Here is a 22,563-nt window from a genome sequence, read left to right on the forward strand (position 1 = left end):
CACATGATAGGTACAACTCATCTTGCTGTGAAAATAATCTGAAATGCCCTATAACTCTGAGGAAGATAGAGAAGCATAGTGTAATTCCCACCATCACCGCAGGATGTGGGATCAAACTGTATTCCTCCCCTTTCGTGGCAGTTCCCCATAAGCTTTAATTCCTGAATTAAATTCAGCATTGGGCTTGCATTTTATTTTATGTAAGCTTGGGCCTCTCCGGTGAATTACCCTGGGTTGTTACTATAAGTTAAAGGTAGTAACTATTACGATTGAATGATTTTGCCTCCCCAGGGAAACTGAGCCCCATGGTGTACATTCAGCACACAATCACAACCATGGCGGCCCCTTCGGGCTTGTCTCTGGCACAGCAGGATGGGCACGGGCTCCGGTATTTGTTAAAAGAAGAAGACTTGGAAACCCAAGACATCTATGTGAAACTGCTGGGCAAACTTCAGGCTGCCCTGAAAGAGGTGGAGATGTGTGTCTGTCAAATAGACGAGTAAGTATTTTATTTACTGTATTTTCAAATGTGCCTAATAAAATAGCCGTACAAAATAAGATTTTTGAACATCCATCATTCTCTCTTTAGTTTTTGGAAATGTAGGAGATTTTTGCTGACCACATAGACCCTCTTCTTCTAACAACTTAGAAATGATAAAACATGCCGTATATCTATAGATACATATTTTAAGGAAGCTTTAATACAGGGAAGAGAGTGACAAAACTTGATTGTATGGAAAACACTAAGTTTCAGTGTGAAAATATTAAATTGACAAATATGATTGAAAGAGGGATGTCACTGTAGAGCAGAGTACAATATTTGGTATATATGCATGCAGTAGATGTTTAGGAAAATTGTTAAATACAACAAATTCTTAACATACTTCTTAAGTGAGTAAATTCAAACCTATATATTCCTTGGACTAATGACCAAATTAATGGTATAGTAAGCAATAACCCAAATACCTGTGCCAGTAATTTGAAAGATTTTTATCAAGCAAGGCAGAGGAAGGTAATTATAACTTTTCCAAAGCGAGTCTGATTGAGGAGGTTGACATTTGGAGAATTGCCTGAGCTCTGCAGGATGATTTGCTCCATCATGGTATCTGATTAAGTTTCACATATAGTCAAGACAGTTCTGTGTGTACAAAACAACACGGCATTCAATGTAGCACAGTGTCTCATATGTACAACAGGGTGAATAATAACACATTGCAAGTTTGTGGTGACAGTTATACAACTTAATACGAAAAGCAATCAGCAATCATGCTTGCTTATCATTCAAGGAGCTGAAATTGTTAAACATATCCAAAGTTGGTAGAATCTGAAAATGGTATAAACATTGTTGATCCTCTTTTTTTATTGTACCTCCTTTTGAAGTTATACATTTAGATGGCTATTGGGTGTGTGTTGTGTAGTACACACACAGAGACGTCTTCCCATTCCTCCATGGATAAATCAGTTGTGACAAAATCTGTCACAACTGATTTATATATCAGTAAGTAATATTTAAAGCTTACTTTAAGCCTTTGTTGCAATGAGACATTATACAATCCTCTTTTTTTATTGTATCTCCTTTTGAAGTTATACATTTAGATGGCTATTGTGTGTGTTTTGTGTAGTACACACACACAGACTTCTTCCCATTCCTCCATGGATAATTCAGCTGTGACAAAATATTTAGAGCTTACTTTAAGCCTTTGTTGCAATGAGACATTATACTAATGAAGTCTTAACAGACATCATCTCTGATTTTACACATCTTAGAAATTTAGTCTGTATCATTTCTATAAGATTATTTTTAAATATTTACTATGCTATTTTTCCAGATGTTTTAATGAGTTAATTTAGAATTACAATTCTGTTTTCCTAGATCTAGTATGCTAGTTTTTTAAAATGACTTATTTTGCTTGGGAGTCAGCTCTAATGGGGAGGGTGTTGGAGGGGGTGGAGGGATTGAGCAAAAAAGAAAAAAGAGAGAACTTATGAACATGAACAATGTGGTGATTGCAGGGGGAGGGGTGGAGGTGGAAGAGGGCATAGAGGGGCTAAATGGTGATAGAAAAAGTAAAATAAAATACAATTTGAAAATAAATTTTAAAAAATGACATATTTTCATATCATATTGTGACTGCCCCATTTACAGATGAATTCGACAGTTTGAAGTTTCTGAGAACAGGAAGCTAGTTTCAAACAAAAGAGAGAACTCATGGACAAGTGTGGTGATTGCAGGGGGAGAGGGGTGGGTGGAGGTGGAAGAGGGCATAGGGGGGCTAAATAGTGATAGAAAAAGTAAAATAAAATACAATTTGAAAATAAATTTTAAAAAACGACATATTTGCATATCATATTGTGACTGCCCCATTTACAGATGAATTTGACAGTGAAGTTTCTGAGAACAGGAAGCTAGTTTCAAACAACTGTATGATACTTTTGAATTGTCTTAGAATGGATATGTGACCTTGTGACAGAGAAGTTTATATTTTAGGGCATTATATTTTGCTTTACTTAATAAATCTGATTTTATTATGTAATATATTCTATATAAGAAATCAGTTTTTTCCTCTGAAATATTTAGGAAGTGCATTCTGGAAGATATAGGCAATAAAACCATAAATAAAAGCATTGAGTCATGTATCTTAGATCTCAAAGGGTTTTAGGAGAACATCTGGACCAATCCCATACTCCAATCAGGCGAAGAGTAATTGTTCCTACCTTTCAGATGAGTCCTTTGTCAATGGCAGGATAAGTGATTGCCTGAGTGCACACTGCCTCGGAGACAAAGCCTTGGATGCATGGACTACCTGGCACTGCCTGGCACTTGTCCAGGCTTCATCTGTCTGTGTTAAATTCTTGACCTTTTTATTTTAAAGTTCTGCTAATGTAGATTTATTTTTTTTCAAGAAAATGGTTAGAGCTAAGGGGCTCCCTTTCCTTGGTTTAAAATTCTTTACATTTAAAGCACTAGTTGCAGAAAGGAGTTATTTTTCTTATCCAAAACTACTTAAAATGATTACCTATTTTTACTTAAGATTTCCCCACTCTATTCTTCTAAAAGCCATTACCCAACTGTGCAGGTTTATTAGGAAAGTGACGTGAAATGAGCAAATGATTTGAGGAACTTCCTTGCTCTTCTCTGTGTGCACCATATAATTCAATTCTAAATAGAAATGTGTTCTATATAATTCAGTGTGCGATATAATAACTTTAAGACAGTACAGTTGTCCAAGAGCTCGAATTCCCCGTTGCCCTTAGAATTCAGAGATGCTGCAGTACAGTCGAACTTGCCAAATTATTTGAAAAGCTACTTACCAAACAATTTTCTCACCATGTAGTAATTATTCTTGGTCACGCATAGAAGTGTCTGCAGAATGGAGAAGCAGATCTCAGGTGCTTTGCCACATTTTAAGGGAAATGGCCTCAGAACACCCCATGGCTAGCCTTTCTAGAAGTCACTCATTCCTGCGACAGGGCCTGGTGTGGAGCTTGTCTTCCCCTGAAGTCTGGTTACCCTGTCACTTGGGAACACTTCCAGAAATAACATTTTACTTAACATGTAGACATTCCACTCAATCCTCCTATTTCATTCAGGTCCACAGATGGAGCTAGAGTTGAATTTACTGTTTAGTACCATGAAATAAGGCAATGTTATGGGTTTCATCAAGGCTTTGTGATTCCTGTTTCATTGTGGTACATTAAATACTTTTACCTTCTAATGAGGTATTTTCTGATTGATACTTAGGTACTAGACATAAGTAAATAGGAAAATAATTTGTGGATAGTCTAGGATAGTTTAAATGCTTTCATGGGATTTCAGAAAACAGGGAAGAAGTAAATAAAGAGCCTTGGGGGTTATTGAAGATAGGACATTTGAAAACAGACTTCATTTTGCAGGTACCAGATGCCCCAGGATTGAGCTGTGAACACTGTAGAACATTCAGCAAACTGGGGGTTACAGATAGGAGTGGTAGGGCTGGCAGTGGAATTATCTTTGAGATTTCCCAAGCATTTTTCTGGTAAATGTATAAAAGAGGGCACAGCTTCATGAATGTATAAAAGAGGGCACAGCTTCATGAAAGTTAGCTTGTGCACCAGGCACACTATGTCACTTTATGCCCTGGCTTATTCATTGTCATAGTCCCTCTGTCATGTGGCTTATGAACCACTGAGATGTATCACAGAACCGCAAAGTTAAATTTTTGTTTCCAAAACTGAATTCTAGATTTTCTCTTACTCAATCCATTTCCACCCCTCCACCAAGGGCTTCCCTTTGTTAGTAGAGTATTTCCCAACTCTAGTTCATGAAGTCAGAATCTGGGTCTCACCATTGATTCTTCCCTTTTCTTCCTCTTCACCTCAGTACTTCATTAAGTTCTGTCAATTGTACTTCAGAATGTATCCACCCCATCACCTTAGACTCGGTCACCATCGTCCCCCCACATGTGCCCACTGTGGGAGTTTCCAGCTGTGCCTCTCTCTGGTACATTCTACATTCACCTGTGCCAGAGGGGTCTGAAAGGTAAAGCATGCTACCTTCTTGCTTAAAACCATTTGAGGGCATTGCAATGCAATTAAGATAGCATCGAATGGATCATTGTGGCCCACGGCCCTACATGATCTGCTCCTGTCCCCTCTCTGAGGAAACTCGTCCCCTAAGCTCCAGGACACCAGCCTCTTTCTGTTCCTGGAACTTGACAAACGGCCCAGACAGCCCTGCTCCTGAGGTCTATCTGGCTGGCCTTCCAGGCACTTAAGTGTCAGACTAATGGCTGCTGTGTAGAGAGGCTCTGCCTCAGTCCCCCTAGAGCAGTGGTTCTCAACCTTCTGGCCCTTTAAATGCAGTTCCTCATGTTGTGACCCAACCATAAAATTATTTTCGTTGCTACTTCATAACTGTAATGTTGCTACTGTTATGAATCGTAATGTAAATATCTGATATGCAGGATGGTCTTAGGCGACCCCTGTGAAAGGGTCGTTCAACCGCCAAAGGGTTCGCGACCCACAGGTTGAGAACCACTGCCCTAGAGAGTAGATACTCCTGTGTCCCAGTCGCTCACGTCATATCTTCTTAGACATCTACTTTTTATACAAGTATTTTTACCCCCTTCACTGTTATGTTAACTGTAAGCCTCACAACAAGGTGTCTTTCTTACTCACTCTCCATGCCCATCTGAGTCACAGGGTCTCTGCTGCATACTGACCTCCTTCAGAGTCTAGGCAACAGCCCTTGTCAGTTGGCGTGTCTGATTGTTCCAGCAGGGGGAGAGAATGAGGCCAATCCCACGGGCATAAAGGCTTCTACCTGGAAGGGGCCCATGTCACCTCCACTCACATCAAAAGCAAGTCACCTGGTCATTCCCACCCTCACAGGGGTAGAGGAAGCCACCAGTCATGTGCCCAGGAGAGCTGGGATGCGGTGGACAGCTCTGATGACCACCTTCCTCCCTTCAGTGTGTGTCACTGATATGCAGGGGAGCAGGCGTTCTGCTGAATTTGAAAGTATATGTATATAACAGTGTGTCTCACCCCATCTCTAAAATGAGGATATAATAATAATAACAACTTCATAAGGTGGTTTTAGGGCTTGAATGAATTAATATCTGTTAAGTACTTAACATAACGACTTCAGTAAGAGCTCACTAAATGTTATCTATGATGAAGATGATGGTGATGATGATATTGAAACGTCAATGTTATAGAAAAAAACACAGGTCAATGCACATCCAACATACAAAACTCTTTATTGATCAAGGGCATCAGGAAAAGATTGACCTGGAATGGCAGGCTGCTCAGAATTTTCGTTCAGAATGAACGAACTTACAGTAGGTAGTTTCTTCATATTACACATGAGCAACAGTACAGGAAAATGTGTTGTTATGCACATGTTAAGTTTTAAGCCTTATTATTGCTGTTAGGAATCTAGACGTTTTATGCAAAATCATGGTGTTACAAACGGTTTTTCTCACATTTGTTAGCATAACACTTGTTCCTGCAGGGTCACTGTGAGCATAATTGCAGCTGATTCTGATGAAAAGAAAATATGTGAATACAGTGCCTGTAAGTTGGAAAGAAATGTTTATGCTTAGCCCCATGGCTTCTAATTTAAAAACACATAGAGCACAGAGGACGCCTTGCAGAATGAGAACTCCCGCAAACTCTTTGGTATTCAGAGCTCATCTGTCTGTGCCGTGTGGCGCTTGTGTCGCATAATGTTTTAGTCTTTTGGGTGGAGGGAGTGAATCATATCCAATCTGTCTTACAAGACATAAAAGTATCCTTCCAAATAGGAGGACTTTTTTTAAAGAGAATTCGAAGCCTCACAAGGTCTTGAGCAATGTACCTCAGCTTCCTGATCGTCACTAAAAACCATAAACTGCCAAATATTGTCCCAATGTCACCTCCCAGTGAGACCTTAACCTGATACATGGTTTGAAGTTGCAGCTCTGGCTTCCTTGTCATCTTCATTTTTCTCCCTAACGTCTGTCACCATCTGAGTACTAGACAGTTTACTGTTTATTGTTTTGTTTCCTCCCCGGAGATTGTGAGCTCCAAGAGGGCAGGAGATCTTGTTTGTTTTGTTAACTGTGATATGCACAGCCTGAGAACAATGCATAATATAATAAACGTTCTAATTAATTAGTAAAAATCACTGAAATCTTTACTCAGTGCACATTGGGTTTGACATTATGGGATGTACATATAAGAGGTATGAGACATTTTCATGGTCTTGAAATAAAGCAGATATGACATTGCTATGAAAGAAGAGTGTCAGGAAATGTGCATGTTGCCCTCACTGGGTTGCTCAGGTGGTTGTAGTGCCGTCCCATCCACCAGAAAGGTTGCAGGTTCAATTCTCAGTCAGGGCACATACTTAGGTTGTGGGTTCGGTCCCAGTTCAGGGCAACCAGTTGATGTTTCTCTCTTACCAGGATGCTTCTCTCTCTCTCTCTCTCTCTCTCTCTCTCTCTATCTCTTTCTCTCCTTTTCTCCCTCTCTAAAATCAATAAACGTATCCTTAGGTGAGGATTGAAAACAAAGATATGTACATTTGCTATTGATAGAACAGAGTGTCATTGCTATTTGATAAATGAGAAGATAATGATTGGCTGGAGAAGCCAAACATGGGCCCCTTTATTCAGATGTGACTTAATTCAAGTTTATAGCATGTTGTTTGATAGTAAAGACCGATTCCATTTCGCATATTTTTGAGTTAGTTTTAACAGAAACGTTTTACAGCCCAACATTCAAGGCTAAGGTGGTGGAGTCAGTGTTTGTCAAAGTCCAAGATCAATTTTCACACCAGTTCAGCATCTGAGGTGGCATTTAAGCCTTGAGCCAGTTTGAAAGATTTGTGACATTTCAACCTGACGGATTGCAGATGATGTGGGAGTAGCAACTGCTGGCTTCCTATTCTCCCCTGGTGTGTGACTCTGTTTAGCATCTTATGATCACAGGGCCCAGGACCTTCCTGTGAGTCTGAGTAGTAAGAAAGAATTGACCAATGGAGAAAGCCTGGGAGGTAACTAAGACAGGCCCAGGTGGGTAGGTGGCTTTTTAATAGCTGAGGGTAAGCCAGTGAGGATATCTAAGCACCTTTCGTGTTTGTTTTGATATCTGGGTAGCCCTTTAAAGTTTCCCACGTATTTTCATATGGCGGTGCGAGTGGCTAATGTCCAGGAGAGAGGTGGTGCCCCGGATGCACCAGGAATGTGTTGTTCTCTTTTCTTCTCACAGCGATCCTGTGGGTTAGTCATTCGTATTATTCCCATCTCATGGGTGTCAAAGAGACTGTCGTCATTTTGCTCTGATAACAAAGCTCATAAGTTGGAGAACCAGGATTTGAACACAGCTTTCTAGTCTAAATTGTGTTCCTATTACTTACTCTGAGAGGAAAAGGTAAACTTCGTACGACAGGGTTTTGATGCGGTAGGATATTTACTTCCTGCGAAACACAGATGCACTCTGGACATATTTTGAAAGCCCATCGTATCAACCAGTAAGCAGCCAGTTTGAAAGCGTGCACTTATTCTTTTTTTATATCACAATACAGCCTTCTGTCTTCGATAACATCTTCTCCTAAGTTAGAACGGAAGACATCCGAATGCCTAGTGCCAACAGACAGTGACAATGAGAAGGGGGAAAGAAACAGCAAACGAGTCTGTTTTAATGTGGCCGGAGATGAGCAGGAAGATTCAGGTCATGACACCATCAGCAACAGAGACTCTTACAGGTAATCCGTCAATTCCTCGAACTCATTTCATCAACAAGGTCAAATGTGATTCGGTTATTTTCCACAAAGGTCTTGTAAAAAATAATTATTATTATAATAATTATTATTTGGTCAAAGTTACTCCCATCAGAGATGTTTAGTACATACTAATAGTTATTAAAAACATGTTTCACCGACACATGGAGGAACAGGATGCTCTCACATAATTCCCACCTATGTGACTGGTTCTAAGATGAGCTCCATTTTACAGATAAGGAAGCTGAGGCCCACAGAACTTACCTAATTTACCTATGAGACCAGGTGGTCTGGCCCTGAGTTTCTCTCTTAGCCACTCTACTATCCCAATTTCTATGTGAAAGGGATTTTAACCAATACATAAGAATTAATTATTCCTAGAGATTTAATAATATATCATGCAGATGGACCACTTTTACCATTTCTTTTACTTTTAGCTTCTAAGGATACCAATATGCTCTTTAAAAGGAATCTGTAATTTCCTCTCCAATGGGAAATTGTCTAAAAATACTTTCCTGCCTGAAATTCTAGTTATCAATTAATTAAAATTACCCTCAGTCTCCCACTAGGCGAAAATAGAAATTTTTAATGTAAATTTAAAGTTAAATAACTCATTTTTATTTATTGTGAGAGGGGAAAAAATATTTAATCTCCTGCACTATTTCAGATATGTGTAGTATATTCATATTCATTCACAATTATTTTAAACTTTCTTTCCTTCAATGTTCACCATTATTGAACATTTTCAAGGTACATGCCTTGTGCTGAGCTCTGAGGTGGGGAGAAGGCACTGACCTCCCTACCCCCTAGGGAAGCTCAGAGTACCATTGATAAGTTATAATTTAAGCTACCAGTAAGGGTTGAAAGTCAGAGATCTGAAACAGAACTTTGTCTCTATTAACAAATTAACTACAGGCATATACCATCAAAAAGATTATGAAGAATTTTAAGTTTGGTTTGAATCCTTGGTTTATATATTCATTTTTAAAGTTTTTATAACTATGCATTTAAAATTTATTTAAGATTATGTTATATAACAAGAAAACTTGAAATATGATTGAACTTAAAATACATTTTTTTGAAAGAAGTTAGATAAACGGTGATAGAGAAGTTTATCTTTTGCATCATTTTCTATAAAACATATTAATAAATGTTGAAATATTATTGAACTTAAAATACATTTTTCTGAAAAAAGATAAACTGTGATAGAGAAGTTTATTTTTTGCATCATTTTCTATAAAACATATTAATAAATGTAACTGTGGCATAGTAGGTTTCTCTCATAAGAAATCACAGGGTAAGTGTGGCGAATGCAATCTTAAAGTCAATGTGACTCCTTCTTTTCAGCGACTGCAATAGCAACAGGAACTCCGTCGCCTCCTTCACGAGCATTTGCAGCAGCCAGTGCAGCTCATATTTTCATAGTGATGAAATGGACTCAGGTGCGTTTGCTGAAGGCATGGGTGCTTTTTGATGCCAGTACCATTGGAATTGACCTGTCTGATCCTTATGCATTTTTACCTTTTGTCAGTCATCCTTGGTAACTGCACATACTGCATTTCAGTGTATGTGCTTGATAAAGTCCGTTTCTCAATCCTGATATAAGTAGTGAATTAAAAAGAGATGAAGTAAACAAACTAAATTTTTTAAATCACCTTAGTATATGTTTTATGATCCTTCTATGGTACTATGAAAAATGATAGGTATACAGGAAGCAAGTTTAACTAAAACATTACACATTGTTGATTGGGTATGGAGGTGGGAAGGGCTCTTAAACCAAGGACTTTAGGACAGTAGATGTACCTGAAATGGCCTTAATGTAGGTGATGGGAGTAATAAATAAATACCTGATATAAATACCTCATAAATTTCTTATTATGTGTGTGTTACAAACAAGATTTTGCAGCCAATTAGGATAAATCTTAATTTTAAAATCTGAAGTTTATTTCTACTACTTAAGCATTAGAAAAATGTACCATTTGAAAGAATTGACGTAGTGCAGTATTCTTTCTGTGTGGCCACTTTCACTCCTCTTTGCTAGGATCAATAATCTGATACCTCCATAGCTATTAAATCATTTGGAATTCATTTTCTGATCATGAAAACTAATGTCTTGAATAAGAGCTTATGTTTCAATATTTTTATTTTATTTATATTAAAATACTTTGGAATGTTAAACATAGGATTAATTATTATTTTTTATATCTAGGTGATGAACTTCCACTAAGTGTTCGAATTTCTCATGAAAAACAGGATAAGATACATAGTTGTCTGGAGCATCTTTTCAGCCAGGTATGACTGGGACACCTGTGGGTATTTTTTCCTGTAGACTAAACTAACGGGAATCTCTTTTTCAGATGTTCTGAAAAGAGCTTGGAATTAGAATAGAAAGGCCTCAATCTGTCCCTCCACCCCACTTTAACTCAATTCCCACAATTTGAAAATGGGAATAAATATTCATTTCTTCAGCCAACTAACCCAAAGGATTATTGTAATGTCAAGTATTTTACAGTCCTGAGGAAATCATAAAGAGTTATACACACAGGAGTTATTCTTTTATTGTTTATTTTTTATGGGTTTCAGAATCCTTTATGACATTTCTTATTTAATTTTATTCTTAATTTCAAAAAGCACAAAGATTGTCACAGGGCTCATATTGGTGTTGTATAGTCTTTAAAAACTTATATTCATAACTACAATTTATAGTGTAGAAGCTTTTATTACTTTGAAAAGGATTTTGATAACTTTTAGTTTTCTTTAATAACTTTAGGACCTATACTTCTTTTGTGAAGTGAATTTATATTTTGTATTAATATATGGTAGGATAGTAAGAAATGTTATTACAAATGTTCTCAGGTGAATTTATTCCAATATTTTATTTAAAGGTAGATTTCATAAGAATCATGGGATTTTAAGCAGTAATTATTGCTTTAAAAAATATGTTGCAAGATTTACTCTTGGAAATATATGTGATGTGTTATGAGATTATGTAACTCTCAGAATCTCTACTATTGTCATAGGTGGATTCAATTACCAATCTCCTAAAAGGGCAAGCTGTGGTCAGAGCCTTTGAGCAAACCAAGTACCTAACCCCAGGTCGAGGATTGCAGGGTAAGGTTTATGAAATAACTGTTAGAAGCATTTGGGAGACAAAGTGGGAGACAGTATAGTTATAAAGCAAAAGCATCTACATATATAAAAGCCTAAGCAACCATATGATCGTTGGACTGTTCGACTGGTAGCTATGACATGCACTGACCACTGGGGGGCAGATGCTCAACGCACAGGCATGGAAACATGGAACAGACTGATAAATCTCAGAGGGAATGGGGGAGAAGGGAGGGTGGGAAGAGCTTAACCAAAGATCTTATATGCATACTAGAGGCCCGATGCATGGATTCGTGCACCAGTGGGGTCCCTTGGCCTAGCCTGCGGGGACCGGGTGGGGACCAGGCTGAAACCAGCAGTCCGATGTCCCCCGAGGGGTCCCAGATTGCGAGAGGGCACAGGCCGGGATGAGGGATCCCACCAGTGCATGAATCCATGCACCGGGCCTCTAGTAGTACTATAAGAAAAGTTCCGTTTGCTCATGCTTCATAATTCATTTACTATTGCTTCTGTTTTGATAGTTTTTGAATCTAAGTAAAAAATCAGTATAGGATCTTTTAGATTTCTTTGAAAGTTAAAATGTTTAATGCCTATGAGGGCCAGACTGAATATATATGAGTTAATTGAAGCAATATAGGTGTTGAGTTGCTTTGGCCTGAACCAAGCATAATGGCTACTTGTTCATATCCCAGTGGTGGGGGAGGAGGGTTGAGAATGTGGGTGGGCAAACAGAATAGGCTAACAGAAGAAGATCTAGAGCTTCCACTTTCCGACATCTAGTTTAAGATGTTTAAAGTATAGTTTTTCATCTAAATTTGCTCCTTTGTTTAAACATTTGTAAGAAAATAATATTAAGGTTTGACATTCTGGATTTGACACATTTTCTCCTGTGATATGGCTAAAGAAATTACCAACATGATAATAATTTAGGACAACGGCAAGGAAAACAAGAAGATTCTGAACTGATAGTGTTGTTAACTGTTTGGTAAATGGTTGAGAGAGATTTTTGTGTTTATTTAGAATTTCAGCAGGAAATGGAACCAAAGCTGAGTTGTCCAAAACGGTTAAGGCTTCACATCAAGCAAGATCCTTGGAATCTTCCCAGCAGCGTCCGGAGTCTTGCTCAGAACATCAGAAAATTTGTTGAAGGTCAGTTTGAAAAACAAAGGATATCTCATTATATTAGTAGTAATCATTTAAAAACCCATTAAACCCAAAAGTTCAGTAATAGTCTGATCACTTTTTCAGTGTTTCCTGTTAAGAGTGAAATAAAAGGACTGTAAAGTATGATGGAGGAAGAGAGAAAGGAGGAATAAGATTGCAGAACCTTATGTTCCAAGGATCTAAAGGATCTACATGATGGAGAATATTTTCAGTGAATAAAATAAGAGCTTATATTTATGAAGACAAATGGAACATGGAGCTTCATATTTTATGAGACAACAGAAAATTTTTTTAAAGAATTCACAAAAGACATGAAGCTAAATGTTATGGAGAGTCTAAAAAATCAATTGGGCAACTGTGTGAGAATCAAGATAATGACATAGGTTGCATCATTCATTTTAAGTTTCTTTTTCAGAATTGTTTGTCTGAGTTGATGGTGTTATTATCTGCCATGACATTGTTTCCTCAACACCGTATAATTGGTACAACCTGTAATTGGAGATAGAACTTCAAGACAACTCCAAAATCTGATTGCATGTTTAGATTCAGAGTTATTCAGTAGAAAATTCTGAGAGTTTCCAACATGGTTATGGTGAAAATGATGAAAAGGGAAATTTGTTTAATTTTTTAAAATATCTAATTCATGATTTTATTTCCAATATTCAGCCAGTGGTTGGCAGTATCTGGAGACACACTTTGGTTGTCCCAACTGTGGGTATACCATTGGCATCTAGTGGGTGGAGCCCAGGGATTCTACTAACAGTTTACAATGTTCAGGACAGTCCCTTACAACAAAAAATGTTTTGGCCCAAAATGTTAATAGTGCTAAGACCAGGGAACTTGTACAATGAATAAGTATTATGCCTGGGTTTAAATTTTTATTCCACAATGATTTGAATGTCAGTTCGATATGGTAAATAGTATTCAGCAAAATCACAGCATTACCCCCGTCATTACCATTATTTCAGGGTGAATTAGAGAAGTTATTTAATTGATTTCAGAGAAGGGAGAGGGAGAGAGAGATAGAAACATCAATGATGAGAGAGAATCATTGTTCAGTTGCCTCCTGCACACCACACACTGGGGATCGAGCCCACAACCTGGGCATGTGCCCTGCCCAGGAATCAAACTATGAACTGTTTTATAGGTGAACGCTCAACCACTGAGCCACATCAGTTGGGCTGGATTTTTTTTATGCTATTAAAAAACAAAATTCAACTGAGTAAATTTGAAGATCTAATTGCCTTTATTAAGTGATTTCCGAATCAGACAGCATCCCATCTAGTAACTGCAAGGGTGCTCCAAGGGGTTGTACAAGATGGAAGGTTTTTATAGGAAGAAAGGTGGGGCAAGGCAGCTATTAACAAAAGAAGATAAAGGATTATATTTACACCAGGACATCTTCTTAAGGGAACTGCAAGGGTTTTTATCTTGCCGGTTGCCTCTTCTTTTTATGGGAGATGGAGAGGGCCCACTCAACAGATTACCTTAGTGGTGCTTGATCAGAAAACTCCAGACTGTTGATTAAGGTTATATTTCCAAGAAGGTTGAAACAGCAATTAAGTCAGGCTTCAAATCTAGGTTTGGTATCATGGGTTTTAGCATAAGTGATGCCATTTGGGGTCTCGTTTTCTCTTTTACAATGCTTTCCTGATAAATGATAGCTCTTAAACTCAGCAGAATCCGAGCATGTCACTTAACCCCTTTGGGGGCTCAGTTTAATCATTTTGGGGGCCTCTTTTATTCATAAATGACAGAGATGGTTTAAATGTTCTGTGATTACTAAGTCTTCAGCCTAGAAATAAACTCAATATAACAGCTTAGGTATTGTTAAGAGATCAGTAGAGGAGTTTGTACAGATATGAAAAACTCCAAATGAATCACAGCAATTCTATTGTGTGATGAAATATTTTGTTCTTGACAGCTAGATTTCTTGGCTATATTTTTAAAAAATTATAACATTCCCCCAAAATAATGATTAGCAAGAGAGTGATATTTTTAAAAGGTGTTAGGCTTAAGGAATCTAGGCATATTCTTTACTATGTAAAAGGTGTATTTTTACTCAATAGATGCCAGTATCATAACACTCCTGTGTCATGAATCTAAATGCAGTTGTTCTCATCACCCTTGAGTTTTTTAAACCTTATATTGCTTTTAGAGTAAATGAAATATTGATATGGACAGAGAAATCCTTTTTTTATTGTTTGCTTTTTGAAGAGCTTTATCTTTAAAATATAAACCTCTTCTCAGAATAAAATGCTTACTTAAATAAAAGGTCTTCATTTAAAGAATGGTACATTTTTATCTTAAGTCCTGCTTTATCTTTAGTACCTGTTATCACAATAAACAGCAGTAGGAATGGCAACTATCTACATTGATTAATTGACCTGTTGATTGATTGATTGATTGATTGATAGTGAATATGTGCCACTGTTGGTCATAGGAGCCTAGGAGCTGGTTGAACGTGGCTGGATGTACAGTCAATGGTGTGGGGAGGGCTCTTTCCAGAATTTCAGTTACATCCCTTGTTTGCAAGTTTCAATGAGATGCACTTACTTTGCATAAGGGCTATGATTGTCACCATATTAAGTGAAACTTTGAAAAACTATTAATCACTAGTTCAGCTCAATGGACTATTCAAAGGAGAAGTCGAGTTGCCATTTCCTGTAATGTGTATGGTATCTTATCCTGTTATAAGGATAGAAGCATAGTCCTGGGATCCTTATAATCAGCTGCTTGTTCTGTGGAGGTACTCTGATGTAACATCACCAGTTTAGCATGAATTTATCTCATGCAACCAGAAGTAATTTTCATTTTCTTTCTTAAACTGTCTTTACCTAGGGGAAGTTAGGTCTTACCTGCAAGTTAACATAAGGCCAACTTGCCAGAATTTCAATGTTTATATACATAGCTGGGATTGACCCCATTCTGATATTCCTGTAGGGGAGGAAATAAATATATTTTGTCTTCTATCCTCCTGTGAATTATACTGACAAAAGGCAAATTAATAAGAGGAAAGTATATAAATCTATTTAATATGAATTTTACATGAGACAAGAGCCTTCATAAGGAATGAGGACCCAAAGAAATAGTTAAAACTAAGAGTTTTTATACTAGGTTTGATGAAGCGTGGAAACTTATGGGAAAATGTGATTTAAAAAAGGCTATATGCTAAGGACAGTAATCTGGGAGAAACTTAGCAGGGTCTGTTCCTCTCAGCATCTTTGGACATAGGATGCTTTGTTCCTCCAGGTATAGGGAGGAGAATTCTCACATGAGGGTCTTATGACCTGTGTTAGGGGAAAAGAGGGGGGTGGGGTCAGAGAGTCCTTCCTGCACCTGCTGTTTTTCAAATTCATTCAGCTTAAAATATTTAATATGCCAAAGTGCCATATTGTTGGGGTAGCATGTTCTGAACCGTTCTTCCTTATCTGCTGGGAGAGTGGCCTATTCAGACAGCATGGAAGCTCCATGCCTTTCTCCTATACCTTGCCCTTGCCTCTCTTCCATCTGCTGTTCCTGAGTTATATCCTTTTGTAATAAACTGAGCAAGTTGAGACTCAAAGTATTTTAGCAATTTTTTAAAGACCACACAGCTAGTATATGACACAGGGGTCTTCTGTTTTTGCAGTCTCACTTGTAAAATTTAATGCCATCTTAAGTATCTCCTGCATTTCTTGTAGATTAATTTTGTTGCTCTCACTATTGTGAACCTATCTAGAATAGGATGCAATCTAACCTTTGTCATTTCTCATAATCTTGGGGAAAAAAACTGTAGGTTTTTATGGCAAATAAACTATTTGCCAATTGGAAATAAATGGACACATAACTCATTGGACACAGAGCAATGAGAATGAAGCTCATACACATTATTTATGAAATACTTGTGATTGACCCTGTTCGGAGATGGGGTGGGAAGATGAATATTTTGGAAACATTTAGTATTTTTCTGTCCTTTAGGGCAGTATCTTGAATTATAGATGGGAAAGGAAGACTATATATATTCTATAGGATCTATAAATATAATCTATGTAATTATATATAAACTAGAGCTCTCAGGGAATGTCCAACTGACAGCTTAGGCCCATGGGGAGCAGGCCTAAGCCATCAGTCGGACATCCTTAGCAATGCCACAGAGGCAGGAGAGGCTCCTGCCACTAATGCTGCACTCGCCAGCCGTGAGCCCAGCTTCTGGCTGAGCAGCGCTCCCCCTGTGTGAGCGCACTGACCACCAGGGGGCATCTCCTGCATTGAGCGTCTGCCCCCTGGTGGTCAGTGCTCATCATAGTGACTGGTCGTTCTGCCGTTCAGTTGATTTGATTATTAGCCTTTTATTATATAGGATAATTGTATATATTATATATGATTTTTAAAAGTTTAAATAACTAAGAAAAATACCATTTGATAGTTTATTGATCAAGACTATGACAACTATAGGAGTTTAGAGAATACCATGTAAGCTATAGCAACAAAGGAGGACCTACATAGGTAGCAGGATTTGAATGCTCTTTCATCGACTCACATAATTCAGATCTAGGAGGCATTTTAGGGTCTTGAGCAATGGATATAATTTATATAAACAGGTAGGAATGAATAGCATTTCAAGTGATTTTTATTATCTGATGTAATGAGATTTTGCTAATTTTTTTTATGGTATAGTTAAAATGTGGCAGAAAAAAATTGAACAATTAACTGATATGTTGTGTTTTTCCTCTGCAGAAGTCAAGTGTAGAATACTTCTGGCACTTCTTGAGTATTCAGGTAATATTTTTCATTATTTTTACTTTTTGAAATCATGCCCTTAGAAGTGTCATGATATCAAAGCAATGCCTTCAGCAAAATAGATGGAAATATGATCCCTACCTTCTCTAAAGTTTTGCAAAGATAGAAAAAATAACTTAGTTTTAAGAAAAACACAAAAATGTATATTCATCTTCAATTACAAATAGAAACATGCGACCACATAAAAACATTTATATGAATGTAATTTAGGTTCCTGGCAGGGCAGCTCAGTTGGTTAGAGCATCATCCTCATATGCCAAGGTTGTGGGTTCCATCTCCGGTCAGGGCACATACAATAAGCAACCAATGAATGCATAAATAAGTGGAACAAATCAATGTTTCTCCTCTCTCTCTCTCTCTCTCTCTCTCTCTCGCTCTCTCTCTCTCTCTCTCTCTCTCTCTCCTGAAAAGGGTAGACTGTGTCTGCTAAATATTCTTAACTCACTTTTATTCCTATCTCTCTCTCTGACCTTTTCTTTTTGTTTCCTTACTTATTTTGCTTTATCTCTCTAAAATCAATTAAAAATAATATAATTAAAAAGAGAAAGGAAGCAGGTTTGGTAAAGTTAATTGTGCAAATTGGATATATTGAGAAACTGTGTCTAACTTCTGTATCTGAGCAGGGATATAGGTGGGCTCAAATTCACAGGGTCGGGAAATGGACTTTGCTTTTGATGGAGAGTCTCAATCTCAAAATCATATTGCAAAGGCATGGTACAGACAGGGGAGGAATTCGTGACCACTTATACAAATCTGCCACAGTTAGGAAATTTAAAGTATAAATAAATGAATGGAGGAGCCAAGTTAACCAAGAGGGATTTTTTGTTTGTTGGTTGTTTAAACAAGTTTTTGCTTTGCTTTTTGACTGAATAATAATATAATACATTTCTTACATTTTTTAAGCTTTACTAATAACCACACAGTTGATGGACCTCATTTTTATGTATTTCATTAGGTTCTCACAACCACTCTGTGAGAATATACTAGTAATTATTTTTCCAAGTTTTAAAAGTGAAGAAATTAATAATCAGGCAGATTAAAAATAATTAAAAATTAAGAATCAGTAAGGTTAATAATAATTTGTAAATGATGCTCATTCAACACATATTTTTTGAGCAACTAGAATGTTTCATTGAGTACATGAATTAATAAATAGGAAGTGGCAGATTTGAAATTCAAACTTATGCTAATTTCAGAAGTGATCCTGGAATGTATTACTTTATTCATTAATATTCCAATGGCTGTTCTTGTAGATTCTTATTTTGATTTCATTTTTATTTTTTTATTCTTGTCATAATTCTACCTTTTCCTACTTTATTCACTCACTCTTTGTTCCCTCATATATAAATAGCCTGGCACCAAAGCAGTAACCAAATTATACCATATGGTTGGCTGTGAAATTACACTCTTCACTTGAAAAGGGTAGACTGTGTCTGCTAAATATTCTTAGCTCACTTTTATTCCTGTCTCTCTCTGATCTCTTCTTTTTGTTTCCTTGTTTATTTTGCTTTCTTTCCCTACCATCTCAGAAAAATCGCTGGGATTGCTTCTGTGTCTAGAAACCATCTCATTCTTTTTAGACCAGCTAGCTAACTGTGGAACTTGACCTTTTAAAACAGTGAGATAAATGAAGTGTTAATATTGTAAAGCATGTTTGTAAAAATGAGTTGAAGTAGCTTAAAAACGGAAATGAAACAGAAGCATTTAATAAGTTTCAAAAAAAATCCATTTTTTAGTCCATTTCTACTACAAGAGAATACTTACTCTGCAAAAGCAATAAACAAGCTGTCACCAAAAAAACACAGCTCTCTGCTTTTCTTTGTTTGCTGGAAGCTGGAAGCAGCAATTGTGATTCTTGCTGTAATTCTTATTGATAAAAATGAGGAATGAGAATAGCTTTAGAAAGGATGGACACTGTGAATTTTAAACAGCTGTATAATTACTAAAAAACAAACAAACCCCAAACCTATGTGTTTTTGCTTGGAGTTAGCTTCTTTTGTTTTCTTTATCATGTTGTCCTCTCTCCAGCAATAAAACGGGGCTCCCACTCAGTGCCAGGACCCTGCTAGATGCTAGAGAAAGGAATCACCATAATAATACTGTCCAGTTTCACTTTACTAAATGCTCTAAATTTTTTAATATGTTTTTATTTATTTCAGAGAGGAAGGGAGAAGGAGAGATAGAAACATTGATGATGAGAAAGAATTATCAATTGGCTGCCTCCTGCACACCACCCCCTGCCCCACCCCGGACACCCCCCTTCCCCACTGGGGATCAAGCCCACAATCTGGACATGTGCCCTGACCAGGAATTGAACTGTGACCTCCTGGTTCATGGGTTGACGCTCAACCACTGAGCAACACCGGCTGACAATGCTCTAAATGTTTTTATCTCATTTATCTTTACGGTGATCTAAGAAATAGATATACCCCATTTTACACATTGGAATCTAATACTTAGGATTATATGGTTTAAAATTGGTAGAATGGGTAGATAAAAGCCAATCATATGCCTCTAAAGTCTGAGAGCATAATTCACACATTATGTTATATGCCACTTCCCATGGGCTGTGCTGAGGGTCCCTGAGGTTCACAAACAAGTAAGCAGACTCACGACCATAGGTCATTATCCATCTAGTCCAGGCATGCGCCAGGCCTGCTGGCAGGTAGAAGTGCACAATACTTCCCGAAGGAGAAGGGGAATGTCACCAGGGCAGATAATACTTTAATAGTTCAGAGTTTCAGTAGTTCAATGAATTGACTCTTAACTGATGATTTAAAGTTTGCTGGTGGAGGGGAGGGAAGGGCCTGCAGCCAGCGAGTCGGTGGACAAAGGTGTGGCTATAGGGGCCTTTCATGTTTGAGGAACACTCAGCAGTACTGTGTGGCTCGGAGAGGTTTGTACAGCGCTGTTCTGGCTGCTTTCAGATACATTGTTTTAGTATATTCTCACAACAATTGTGTGAAGATAGTTGCTGGTTGTCTGGGATGGATGGAGGGAGGTGATGTGTGGAGAAGCTATAAACATAAGTTGGGTCTAGATAGAAGCTTCTGCTACTCAGTTTTCTACTTCCGTTACTCCTATCAAAATCACTTGAAAAGCTTTTAATATATGATGTGCATTGTGACGTCTAGGCAAACTAGTCACTTACTCTCTGTTGAAAAAGGAAGGGGGCAATTGAAAACCACCTCATGAAGTAATAAGCGTTTGTTAAGTGTTTTTCACTTGAAAATCTGTTGGTTTAAGATTTCAGTGGCGGTGTGGTCCAAAGGCATCTTGCTTATCTACTCTCCCAATCTGCAGGGAGCATAGCCATGGCCAAGGCCTCGACTTGGACTTGTTTACACCCCCAGTAATTGGTGCAAAAATGTTTACTTCTTGTGGGGCATTCAGTGTTAAAGCTTGAATTAATGAACGAATTCAACTTTTGTGTGTTTAGTTCTGATTTGATAATGAGGCTGAATGAAAAATTTCATTTGGCTTAAAATGCATACAGAATTTAGCAAAGAGTAGAGCAAACATCTAAGTATTTGTTTTAGGATAAAAGAAGAATAAATTTGAGAATTTCTTCTCAAAATTAATTTGGAGATCATTATTTCTGCTCACAGTGGAGCCAGATCCTTCTTTCTACAGACCTTAGCCCTCTGCTCTTGATATAAACAATTTCTTTCCACTTAGATTTTTATTAAGAAATTATTCTCAGATTATGGGTGGGAGTATTCCTGCCAAAGCTACTGGAGGATATTTTAAAATTGCCCAGATTTTCTGACAAAGGGAAAAACAAAGCAACAGCGTATAAGGAAGGTTTAGGGCAATTTTTGCTTATTTAGTCTCAGTCTTGAACGTCAATCTTCTAGCCGCACTTCTGAGCTAAAAGCTTTCTGAAGTCCCCTTTTAAGTAAAACTAAATCCAGAGATTTCAAGAAGCCAGGGAATGAGCGCAGACCTTTTCATTTCACTTAATTCATTTGTCTCTTAGTTGCTCCACTGGTTTATTATATTCATTCATTAATTCAGTAAACATTTATTGAATGTCTACATTGTGTGAGAAATTATACATAACAGCAAAATAAGTAGTTTTGCTTTTTTTTTTAAATTGAGATTTGAACAGAGTTTTTCTTCAGTTTAGCCCTTTTATAGTTACTTATATAAAATGCTCTTTTCCATCTATTAGAACGGGGCATATGGTATAGAACTACATAAGGAAAATGTCTAACACATGTTGTTGGTTAAATTAGTAAGTCAGACCATATGGAATTGCCATAGTCAACTATTTTGACCTGCTGAAATAGCAAGTTCTTATAGTTTAACCTAATAAATGAATATTTTGTGATAAAATTAAATATTTTAAATATTTAATTATTTTCTAATAAAATTTCCAAGAGTAGCTTTTACTAACAGTGAGACTGAACAACGCAGCAATTATATTATGTGTACACATGCCTTTCATGGTTATTAAAAACAGGTGTTTTGTATTCTTGGTAAACATCTTAAAAATTATGCTTTTTTATGAATAAAGCTAGAACTCAACACTGAATAAAGGCAGCATTTAAACTACATTATACACTAATATTGACAATACTTCTTCATTTCAGAAGATTCTGAGTCCTCAAAATATTCCATAGATTTTTGGAAATATGACTATTTTTACCTTTGTTATTCTTCTAGTGCAAGTGATTTGCCAATGTACATAATATATGGCTTGGTGTTTATAGTAATTATGTAATTTGTATATATCCAACAACCCCAGGAAGTGAACCCTCTGTGATCAGGCACTCAGGCACAGCTTCTTTCCATTGGCAGTTCACATGGCAAATACACCTTCAAAGTGGTTCAGTGAAAATGCCAGTCAAATGCAGAATAAGAATCCTAGTAAAAATCAGTTTGTGCTAAAACTGTAAATACATTACTTATTTCAAAGAAATATGGGAGTTTATGAACTGGACTTATTGATAACTTATGAAGTTGAATAGTAAATTCAGGACATACAGATTTGCTTATTGTTACAAACAATTGGACATCGATACTTTGTTTCCCATGTGCACTTCACATAAATATTTCAATAGGTTTAGTAGACAATTTTTAAAAATTTAGTATTAATGATATTGTATTTTTTAAATATATTTTTACTAGAGGCCTAGTGCATGAAATTCATGCACTGGTAGATTCCCCAGCCTGCTACTCCCTCCCTTCCCCCGGCTGGCCCTGCCCCCGGTCGAACTCCCTGACAACCTCCCGGTGGAGGGGACAATTTGCATACTATG

At 37.3% G+C, this 22,563-nt stretch overlaps 1 protein-coding gene across 1 annotated transcript in view; it reads left to right on the forward strand.

Moving 5' to 3' along the window:
• The window catches only part of PREX2 (phosphatidylinositol-3,4,5-trisphosphate-dependent Rac exchange factor 2), a 247,513-nt gene that overhangs the window by 157,349 nt on the left and 67,601 nt on the right, over positions 1–22,563 (forward strand). Inside the window, exons 29-34 of the mRNA XM_014539787.1 lie at positions 8,051–8,230; positions 9,593–9,687; positions 10,455–10,537; positions 11,266–11,356; positions 12,374–12,502; positions 17,237–17,278. Of these exons, the coding sequence (XP_014395273.1) occupies positions 8,051–8,230; positions 9,593–9,687; positions 10,455–10,537; positions 11,266–11,356; positions 12,374–12,502; positions 17,237–17,278 (620 nt within the window). The remainder of the gene's footprint in view (positions 1–8,050; positions 8,231–9,592; positions 9,688–10,454; positions 10,538–11,265; positions 11,357–12,373; positions 12,503–17,236; positions 17,279–22,563) is intronic.

The sequence above is a fragment of the Myotis brandtii genome, unplaced genomic scaffold, assembly GCF_000412655.1.
Source record: "Myotis brandtii unplaced genomic scaffold, ASM41265v1 scaffold23, whole genome shotgun sequence".
NCBI lineage: Eukaryota > Metazoa > Chordata > Mammalia > Chiroptera > Vespertilionidae > Myotis > Myotis brandtii.